Raw genomic sequence first — 12,209 nt, forward strand, 5'->3', positions numbered from 1 at the left:
TTGCAAATTATTCTAGTAGATACATTTGAATATTTTAAATATTAAATGTAAGAATAGTAATGGTTCATATATGTCGTAATTGTGTGTAATGTAGAATACAATGCGCATGAACGAACAAGCATTGCTTATACCGAAGGATCCAGTGTAAAGTTCAGGACCGATTGAAATAATTTTCTACGGTTTAGTTTGCTCTCAAGAGCCCCAACGATACCCCTGACACCAGGTCACTCGCTGATGGATGTTCTCTCACACGAATACGTAGTGTGATTATTGTACACTCAAGGTTTGTTCACACAGCTGGGCTATATTGTGGACAAACCCGCGCCCAAACAACTAAGATCCAAGAAACATAGTGCCGGCATTCTTTACATTAAAAGACTTATTTTAAAAACGTATGATCTAAAAATACGCTATTGGTAATTCGATAATGAAAACCTTGTGAAATATTTCGTCACTCTGGTTTGTAGGAACAGATTCATTTGAATATATAAAGTTAAATGAAATCAAGTGTATTAAGAATAATGTATTACTACTACACATGTACATATGTTATGAAAGCATTATTTGGTACGTAACCATTGGAATCAACAGTTTATAGGCATGTTGTGTCTTGACTATAGGACTAATATCGAAATAATGTCAGATTCAGTTAATAAGAACAGAATTGATTGACTCTCTAGAATTTAATGTAAAAAATAATTAATTTGTGAAAAGTATGTTTCAATACAAACAAAGTTTTTTTTTTTAAATAATAGTAATGATCACATTTTACATAAGAAACTTATCTACGCACAATAGGTGCGTATATGACGTCACTTGGACTTCGCGAGTTTAGTAGCCGAATACTACAACTTAAAGTATTTAGAAGGATAATACATATCCACCATACTACTACTATCCGAATACTACAACTTAAAGTATTTAGAAGGATAATACATATCCACTATACTCCTATATACTCTACTCCATTCCATCATACTGTCAGTTACTCTCTTCTACTTAACTCCCTTCTACTCTCTAGGGTGGGGTGTTTGGTGTATGTGTGGGACGGGGTGGCGTGTATTTGTGGGGTTGGGTGTGTGTTGTAATTTTGGGCTGGAGTGTGTGGTGTATGTGTGGGTGTGGTGTGGGGTGTATGTGTGGGGTGGGGTGGGGTGTGCAGTGCTGGCGCCAGGTTATTTAGTGCCCTAGTTAAAACTTATTAAAACGCCCTACCTCGCATATATATATATATATATATATATATATATATATATATATATATATATATATATATATATATATATATATATATATATATATATATATATATATATATATATATATATATATATATATATATATATCATAATATATATTAATAGAGGCGTGGCTAGGGAAATGCGGGTGGGGCGGCCGCCACAGGCACCGACCCAAAGGGGGGTACCAAACGTGGTAGCTAATGATTTAAAACACTCATTACTGAATTATATACAATTTAAATAATGAATGTTTACTGCTACTTGGCATTACGTAATTATTTAATTGTTTTCTACATCAATTGCTTGACACCCAAATAAAAATGTAAAGTGACTTGTAAAAAGCGCCCCTACCTTTCCAAATAAGGAAAGTGGGGGCGCATTTTCACCAACGCGAATAGCTATATATTTAAGCCTAATTTAAGGAGGGGGGGAGGCGTAAAATTGATAGTTCATCCAAAGACCGAAATAGATCGCTAGGCCTTTGTATATTAACCGTACCCTGTTTATAGTTTATACAATATAATAAAGTAGTTACTTATTAGGTACTTTTTAATAATGGCGATTACAAATTTTTCCGCCCTCCTATGTATAGCGCCCACCCTGGTTATGTTGTGTATGTCTGGGAGGGGGGTTTTCGGTGTATGTGTGGGGTCGTGTGTCTGGTGTGGGATGAGTAGGTTGTGGAACGTGGGGTTAAATGGATGCAGTGTGTGAGAGGGCTGTGTACGATAAACGGATTTGGGCCGCTGGGTGTTAATTTTTATATGTTGAGTATATTGTGCGGCGTCGTTTTGTTTGCAGGATGGTTTTTTTTTCTATTCTACTCATTCAGAATAAATTATATTATATTGTATTACATTCTACTCTATTCTACTGTATTATACTATATTCTACTACGACATTTCATATATATATATATATATATATATATATATATATATATATATATATATATATATATATATATATATACAATTTTGGATCATGTTTTTTTTTAATATACATTACAGATATCCGTAAAACATGAACACACTTGAAATACGTTCTGAGATTGTGAAATGCCTGGGGAGCATGTGGACTGACAAAATGTTTCTCGATTTTACAATCAGGATAAAAGATGACACAATCACGTGTCATAAGCTCGTTCTTGCGGCCTGCTCTGAATTTTTCCAAGCGTTGCTTCGATCAGGTATGAGGGAGGTCACAGAAAACTGCGTTGAGTTAAAAGATGTTTCCTATGAAATATTTCAGCTGATTCTGAAAACACTTTACACAGGTGTCGAAGTTTTAACCTTGGATAATTTCATTCGCGTTTGGAGGGCTGTGCACATGTTGCAGATTAATTTTATGGTAAAAATGTGTGAAAGATTTGCAGCTAAGTCTATTACAATGGACAACTGGGAAAACATTTACGTAACAGCTAAACTTTTTGGCTCAACTATTGTTCTAGAGAAGCTTCAAAGCTTCATGTTGAGAAACTTTGAAAAAATTAGTATATCAGCAACATATCTACAACTGACTTTCAACGAAGTTCGGGATTTGATAAAAAGCCAGGAACTTTGTGTCAGTAGTGAAGATATGGTATTAGAATCAGTGATAAGATGGGTCGACTGTTATGCTCCAAATAAAGCAAACACAGATATTACTAACACAAACATAATAGTCGACATAGAAAAAGATGGCAATGAATTGGAAAAAGTACCTTCTGGTAACTCGCTTAATGTTGCATTAACCGACCATGTATCTAGAAAAGATAAGCTGACAGAATTACTGAGTCTGGTTCGGACATATCTAGTTACTCCTGCGGTTTTAACACAAGTTTATCATCTAAAAATGTGTTTTGAAAATAAAGACTTTAGAGATATTATCGTCAGCGCTTTAGCGTACCAAGCCCAACCTTCAAGAGACGGCCAGTGGTTAACAGCTGCTATGCACAGATCGTGTAGTAGCTTTACACACGTTGGGGTTTATGCAAGAACAGATGGACAGTTTAGAGCAATACTTGCTAGTGATGAGACTTGGTTCGACTTGCCAACTTGTGATGGTTTAAAAGAAAGTATTCAGCTTGTGACGTTTGATACAGACTTATACGCAATAGGAAAACCTCTTAACATGCCAAACACGCAGCAATATAAATTATTTGTCCTCTCTGGGAACGTCTGGAAAGAAGTTTTGAATCTGCCCTGTAACAATGTGTTACTTTTTTCTCATGGGCAGTTTATTTACGTCTTAGACAAAAGTGATAATGTAATTTATCATATCAATCCAAGAAGTTTGGATTTTAAAAAATTCACAAAAATTCCAACGCAATTAGATGTAAAGCACGCAACTATCTTTGAAAACTCTCTTCTAATTTTCTCCTCTGAAACTCAAAACAACAATGTAAATACAGTTGTTCACAATTACGAGTTTCCGTCAGCCGTTTGTACCAAACTAACCGATTTGGATGGACCAGCAGACCAGCTGACCACTTTCAAGAACGACAAACACAGCTACATCTTACAGACAAATGGCTCTCTGTGGGTTATTTTGAATGCATCGCCATTAAAAAGAATTGAGATAAAATTTGTTTCTAAACTATGGGATTTCCAAAGGAAACAATACGGTGCTTTAACCTACAACGAAAAATTGATTATTTTCGGAAATAGCTATAAGTCAGATCCGCCAGATGCAAATAGGAAAAGTGCTGTTCCTGGACATCTTACATTTATATCTCACTGGGGATATGATGGTACATGTTCAAATTTCGTTCCAGCTACACTCCCAAAGACATTTTTCCGTAAATAACTGTAAAGCTGTGACCATCGAATATGATGGATATTTGGTTGATTTATTTAACCGTAAAAACACATTTCTAATGCTTACAAATGGAGAACAATTATTTTATTTGTGTTCTTTTTGTAGCTTTTATTTCTTTTTATATTTTTTAAGCAAATAAGCTTTCTTCAAATTACGAAACGAACTTTGGTAATGGTATAGAGTTTACCACACATTCAATGATTTTAAAATCAATAGTTTATTGTTTTATAAGAAAAACATTATTAAAGTGTTATTAGAAAAATACTTTGACCAGTTCTAACCTTTATGATGAACCAGCGCATTAGCTTTTTCTTTTAGGAGATGTTGTCTTTAAAAACCATTGACAAACGGCAACATATTGATAGTCACATCTTGTGTGTTGTAGTTGTGTTTTACAATGTGAAACTCCAAATTGTTTTATATTTAGCTTAGCGTTATAATAAATTTATTATTTTGTAAATATTCCAAATAAACATTTATTAGAGATAAAATTTATTAAAACATTTCCTGACCATGTTCAACAGATAAACATTTTCAAGCTTTATATATTTTAAGTAGAGCCTATTTCAACTGTATTTTAATGACCATTACCAGGGTTAGGGTTAGAGTTACGTCAACCATACATTACCTGTGATCCTGCGTCAGATTTGGAGCAGCCTTGTATCTTTGGTTATATCAATTGCCGAACAATGTGTAGTGTTTACAGGATATATTAATTTTGGGATTTCATTTTTTACACTTTTTTTAAATATATTAATTAAGGGATTTTATAACTTATACCATTTAATTGCATATACACAAGTAGGGATTTAATTTATAAATGGCATGATTTCTTTTAAAACACTATACTTTTTTATTATTAAAATTTACAGATGATTAGGAGAGCATACAAACAAGATACTTAATGATTAAAAACTATCTTGATTAATAAGTGAGTGGAAGATATGAAAATGCTACTGTAGAAATAGACTGTCACACATTTACTTGAAATTACCCTTTTTATATGCTTGTTTACACGATAATAAAATGTAAATAGATTGTTTTAGTACTTGTTTTTCTCCTTTTAAAATTGTATACATTTATTTTAAAATCCTAATTTAGATGGAATAGTTTGAAATTTGGTCAGCACAAGTTTATTCACCAAATAAAGCAGCCCAATCAATAAATACTTAGACAATATATTCTTCCAATGCTATAAACACATTTGTGAGAAAATATTGGATGTTAAGCGTTGATAATAAATTTAAAAATGCATAAAACATTTTAATTAAATAACAAGCTTTAATGTAATAATTCACTAAAACTAAATTATACACTACTATTTAAATAACTTTAAAGAAAAAACGTTGGTCACTTTAGTACTAATAATTAAGAAGAGAACCACGCTTTACTATATATTTATTTAAGTAGAAGTATATAATTTATTTTCTCCTTTTAATGCAATATTATATAAAAGCATGTTATTAAAACGTTTTTTATGAAAACATTTTTAGTACTTTAGTCTTAGTTGTTTTATTACAAGCTTTTATTTAACTCACGTCCTCGTCAATCGTAAGACTGTTGTCAGTTTGTCTAGATCGAAACACCCGAGCGAAATTGCAGACACTTCTAGTTTATGGATACGGTTCGTAGTTGGAAAGTAGGTCAAGACATGAAGACTATGCTACATGACATTAAATTCGTTTTTATTGTCAGAACTGTATTGCTTCACTATTGTTTGCATTCTGTATGAAATGCAATATATGCCAAACGTTCCGCCAAACCAAGAGGCAGACTGCCATTGTAAATTAAACAATTCACCACCGGTGTTCATTTGTAAAAAAAAAATAGCAAAATATGGGTTATTCATCTATGTGCTTTGCCGCAGTTTCTGATTGAACTGAAAATTATGTTTTATTTTTAGGTATAGCCTGAGTTGTAGGATTAGCCTAAGATTAAATTGGAGGTCATATGTGGTTTTTTAGTAGCGGTTCAAGTTTCAGTTAAATAATAAGCAGCCAGGAATTCAATGCCACCCTGTCTATAACTTTGCCTGGGCCATCATGCATAAAGCTAGAAGAAATAGCTTAGATCAAATCTGTCACAGTCAGGTATTAAACATTTTTTTAGTCAATAATAAACGCACATTAACTAAATTATAAGTAGACAAGCACGCTTAAACACTCAAATCATTACATTTTATATATAGGTATATATATATATATATATATATATATATATATATATATATATATATATATATATATCCTAATTATATATCCTAAAGGGTTCGGCGTGGTCGAGTCGGTAAAGCTCATGGTTGCAAAACCGAAAAGTCTCGAGTTCGAACCCTCGGGCAGATGAGGCTCGTTAGCTGGGGACAGCCACTCTTCTAGGAGAGACAACTCCAAACCCACTGGCAGATAAATCTCGATCCCCTTCAACACTAAAAATTAAGAACGAAGAAGAAGAAGAAGATATATCCTAATATATAAAAGCCCAAGTGCTCACTTCTCTCTCTCTCTCTCTCTCTCTCTCTCTCTCTCTCTCTCTTTATCTTTCTCTGTCCGCAAAATATTTTCGCAGGATATCACATCAGAATCTTCAGCGATATATGGAGAACTTGATACGGACTTTTGTTGAAAATAATATGTTAGATGTTTTAAATGTATACACACAATTTTATTTAAAGAAGAAAAATAAAAGATAAATGCGTATTCGAATGTAGAAAAACAGTTTTAATTATGCAATCGGAAAAGTGTTCATAGTTGTGAAAAAGAACGATTTAAAACAATGACGTCACATGCCAATTGTTTACAGAAACTCATTGCGTCATCTTCCGATTTTAGAATATAAAGAAATTCATTCAAATTTGATTTAGATCTACGTACGCTATGAAAAGTATACAATACAATTTTCTCGGCCTAAACTTATAAAATTTACTTTATCTATTTGGATTCTAGATCTAGAGATTCTAGATCTACAGAAAAACTAGACGTAGACGCTAAGATCTAGATTTAGACTTTCTGCTCTATATTCTATTCTCATAATAAATTCCTATAATAAACTATTTCAGGCCTTAATTATTTTATAGAAATCTTTGTTTAGCTATGGAATTGGCTAACTTGGGATACAATTTACTTTGAAAGAATAGGGCTATTCGCGTAAGTTAAGTTTTTTAAGTAGTTCTTTTATTCTTCATGATTCATAAGGTGCCTAAATAGTTGAGATGAGCGGTAATTGATACCATGTGGGTAGTACGGGTTCGAGATACACCAAGTCAATCTTTATTTTAATTCAATTTTTTTCTTGTATATGTTGATAAAAAAGTTGCCTATTTGGACTTGGCGGGACACGGGGTAGGCGAAGTAGAGTTCACATGTTTATGTCTTTTTAGCACATGAAGGGATGGTGTGGTCAGACCCATGCTCAGCCGAAATAGGTTTTTTTAGAGACAAAAACAACAATACTATCATTGAACAACCGGGTTTTTAATTTTAAGTCTCTTAATCAGCGATTGCATTTAATATGGTATGGTTACCGATGAAGAAATGAACTATTTCATTTAAATCTATAGATCTATAAATAAAAACCTAATAAAAATAAATCACTTTTAAAACAAGAAAAATACTATTGAATAGCCGAGTTTTTAATTATTTAAGTCACTTAATCAGTGTGTGCCGGTGTTATGTTAAACTTGTCGGATTTTTAGCTAATTAGTTGTTTCTTTGCTTTGTCACTAATATCGTTTAGCGTGTAGTAAAGCACATTGCGTTTTGACCAATAACTATTTTATAAATTGTTTTTCTCAAACAAGTAAAACATTTTAAAATATATAGAACTATAATTCACGTGAAACGGGTACCGATGCCAGTATATTATGTAAGCCCTGACAAGGGGAATGACTAATCTACGTCTCTTTGGTTATATTTAAACAGTGCAAGCGTGATCAAACACAAATCTTAAAATCAATTCTTAAAGCACACATAACCACAGTCTTACCAAGAACGCCATGGTACTCAACAGGGTTAAGTGAGCCGTAAGTAGTCATTACCTTGCGACAACTACAGTTAAGTTAACGTATACTACAAAAGGAAATCAGCCCGAAGCCATTGATCTACAACATTCACAGACACTAACAAATTTTGGCAAGCATATAGCATACACATCCCACTAAGACCCCAAATGAAGGTAGACACAAGGCATTGTGATGTTGAAAGAAACATCACAGCAGGGGCGGAACTACAGTGCCGCCAGACCCCGCAATGCGGAGGGGGGGAGGGGGCCCAGGCCGTTTAGAGGCACACGGTTGACCATAATTAATATTTTAAAAATTTTTTAATTTAATTTTCGTGCATTTTTGCCTTGATATTTGGTTTGTAAAAGAAAAACACTGTAGCTGCGGTACTATTATCTGTATTTTGCAGTCACTATACCACGCTCTTCCGCAAAAAATAAAATCCATTACACAAACTACAGTGTAAAATATAGGCAACTCTTCAAATTTGAATGACTTCTTTGACTCGTTGCCCCCTTTGATAGCTAAATAGAGGACACGTAACTGTTTGACCGATCCTACAAAGTGTATTATGGCGGATGGGGACCAAAAACGGGGCTCAAAAATTGTCGTCAAATTTTTTATATATTTAAAAAAGTTATTTTTAGTTGTATTTTTTAGCCATCTTTTAAAGCGTGGGTTTCTTCTCAAATATTAGTGAAGGTATTCAATAGGTACTAAAGTGACCCACGCTTTTATTAATAGTAATTTAAATGGTAGTGTATAATTTATTTTCTACTTTTTAGTGCATTATTACATAAACGCTTGTTATTAAAACGTTTTTTATGAATTTTTTTCAGTACTTTACTTGTTTTATTTACAATAGAGTTACAGGACTAAAAACCATTGCGCGCCTATTGAACGTGATGGCGCAGCCATTGAACGTGATGGCGCAGCTATTGAACCTGATGACGCGTGTGGTGTGGTTGGATAGACATGCCTACTAATTCGGTCCAAATTTTAGTTAATTCATAAAAAATTAATTAGGCATCCAATTAAATCAAATTTAATTTCAGATTGCATTGTCTTCATGTCTTGACCCACGTGCCAAATGTGAATCGTATAGGTCAAGTAGAAATGTCCGAATTTTCACTCCGGCGTTTCGATCTAGACAGACAGACTGACGACTAACGACAGACAGAGGAAATGAGTTAAATAAAAGCTTGTAAAAATATTACAACTGTTATGAATGCATATTATATCATTTATTATAGTAGAAGATAGCGTAATCAATTATGTACGTTTAGAGTAACGTCCCTTTTGCTTATGACTATTAGCGTTGTATCTTGTGTGAAACGTAAAAAATGTAGCCAACACTTCTGTAGCATATTAGCTATTAGAAGGTGAGTGACATTTAATTAAGTTAGGACTTAGAGATTAGGAGTATATAAAGACAGAGATAGGTTAGAAGGGTCAGTCATCATATAGTTGTCGCTTGGTTATCGTAAGGACCTAATAGTTATTGTAGTTCAAGTATTGTTATCTCCAGGCCATCGTTCTACTATAGCTATTGTAGGCATCCTTTCATAGTCAACTGTGGTAGATGCATACTGTAAATAAATATCAATTAAAGAACCAAGATAAATCTAAGGATTTTGTGTTTCAAGTGAAACTACTTTATCTTGTGTCGTCGGCCCTGTACCAGCATCTCGCATCGCAACAACCACTAGCAGCAAGAAATATCACTAAGAAGAAGATACTAACATTGTATTTCGTACCTTCCCCGGCCAATGCGGGCAATGGCCAGTATCCCCTGGCCATTGTCCGAAGAATTTAAATTAATCAGCGGCTTTAGTACATTGGCTGGTCAATGCGAGCATTGGTGGTAATACCCTAGCCATTGTCCGTTGTAGGCTACAGTGTGAATGCGTGTTAATAAATCTAGCATGTTTTTCATTGTGATAAATGTATTGCTTTACTCGTGTTTGTTAAGCATTATTTATGCAGTTAAGACATTGACTAAACGGGCAGTCAAACCAAGAGGCAGACTGCCAAAGAAAAAAAGATCTTCATTTGTATTCGTTTTAAAAATAAATAGCAAAATATATGTATGTGATAGCCTCCGTATAATAGATTCCTTCCAACACAATAAAGTATATGCATGTCAACTTGCAATACGCCGTATAGGACGTTGACCTCGATTTCAGGCTGCTTTACTTTTTGGATTGGCCTCCATAGCCTTTGTCCAACAAAGAAAAAACTACAAGACAGTAGTTGTTTGATTTTGGAGTTGTCTCTCCTAGAAGAGTGACTGTCCCCAGCTAACGAGCCTCATCTGCCAAAGGGCGCGAAATCAAAACTTTTCGATTTAGCAACCATGAGCTTTACCGACTTGACCATAAAGGAACGAAATCTATGACAGTCGGCCTCAACGTCAACGCGACACAAGATGGAAGTTTCAAACAACATTGAGGCTGTGGATGATTGTAGTGGAAGATTAGTTTTTATTTTTAGGATTAGCCTGAGTTTAAGGATTAGCCTTAGATTAAAGTGAAGGTCATATGTGGATGTTTAGCGTTGGTTTAAGTTTTTGTTAAAAATACGCTGCCAGGATTTCAATGCCACACTGTCTATAACTTTGCCGAGGCCATCCCATATAAAGTTAGAAGAAACGGCTTTGATAAAATCTGTTACTGCCTGGAAATTAATTTTTTTTCTAATTACATATAAGTAGACAATTATGCTTAAACTCGTATACAAGTAATTTCATTATGCATTTATAGGTATACAATTACATATATATATATATATATATATATATATATATATATATATATATATATATATATATATATATATACATATATATATATATATATATATATATATATATATATATATATATATATATATATATATATATATATATATATATAACTTACACCTACTTGTGCTGTGTAGTGAACGAGTGAAGGGGGCGGAATGCTGGTGAATGTTGTTTGTACTTTGTACCCTCTCCCGTTCTTCCATGTTCAATCCTCGTGCTCTGAGTTATGACAACCTTTTTTTGTACCTGTTTTCTGTAAGGGTATATATAAGGTGTGTTAGAACATGTGTGATTGCCTCAGTTTCGTTTAGATCTCATCCAGAATCAGTGTAGACTTGTTTCGTAATTTTAGCAACTGTTTCTTAGTTTTCGTACTAGCATTTGCATTTAGTGTTTGAATAGACTGTTAGTGAGGATGCGGACCGCACCGTGTGATACCATTTAGGGGAGTTCCACCAGGGCAAAAACAGCTAATTATATATAGAACAACGATCATTCCAGTTAAAAAGATGATTAATTAGAGTTAAAAAGTCTTTTTTAAGAGCACAATTGACAAATCCCGTTAAAAGTGTGTGTGGGTGGGGGGGGGGCACACCATGATGCAAACCTGCAAACGATATAGAAAACAATACTCCATCAAGCTGTATATATAACCGACTATATATCAAGATCGTTAGTGTTATCTGGACACAGTTTATAGCTGTCATCGGTGGAGGGGGGGGGGGGGTGACACCAACTAAAATATGCCTGAGGAAAAAAAAGTTTCTTAAGAATTGTAATAACTGACACGTCAATCTACGTCTGGGGCGAGGTTGGGGAGGGATGACACAGTTAGGTGCCGCACCGGGTGACACCCGACCTAGCGACGCCACTGAGTGTATCCGTATTAAATAAATTAAGTTTTGAAGAGCCTTAATTTCCTTCTGTCTTGTTTTGAAACCCGTTAGTGGTTGTTTAGTATTATAAGTTGCGTGACTATAATTGTTTGATAATCCCTCGTATGCGAAATGTTTTCCATAACAATCTTTACCATCTCAATACTCTGTATACGAGAAAGGAGAAAACTATACTGTCGCATAGTGTATTGTCCGTGTTGGGGAATAGGAAAATTTCATTTTTTAGTGGGTGTGGGATGGGGGAGGAGAGTTATAATGTAAGTGAGATAATATATGCATGTGTATATGTTTGCCGGCGTATCATTATTTAATTAATAGAACACTGATAAATTTGACTGCACACCATCTTTTGCGCAATAAAAATTTTAAGAAATACAACCTATTTTCTCGCACCAATAAACATTGTTTACTAACTTTTGCTTTCGACCTTGCATGTTTTGAATCTACGACATTAGAAATTGTTTATAGAT

At 34.0% G+C, this 12,209-nt stretch overlaps 1 protein-coding gene across 1 annotated transcript; it reads left to right on the forward strand.

Moving 5' to 3' along the window:
- The first annotated feature begins 2,264 nt into the window (after nucleotides 1-2,264).
- Nucleotides 2,265-4,028, forward strand: LOC131942780 (kelch-like protein 8). The gene has a single exon (XM_059302706.1). It carries the CDS (start codon nucleotides 2,265-2,267, stop codon nucleotides 4,026-4,028), a length of 1,764 nt encoding a protein of 587 aa, XP_059158689.1.
- Nucleotides 4,029-12,209: the final 8,181 nt, after the last annotated feature.

This window comes from Physella acuta, unplaced genomic scaffold, assembly GCF_028476545.2.
Source record: "Physella acuta isolate Inbredline_101_S28 unplaced genomic scaffold, ASM2847654v3 ptg000426l, whole genome shotgun sequence".
NCBI lineage: Eukaryota > Metazoa > Mollusca > Gastropoda > Physidae > Physella > Physella acuta.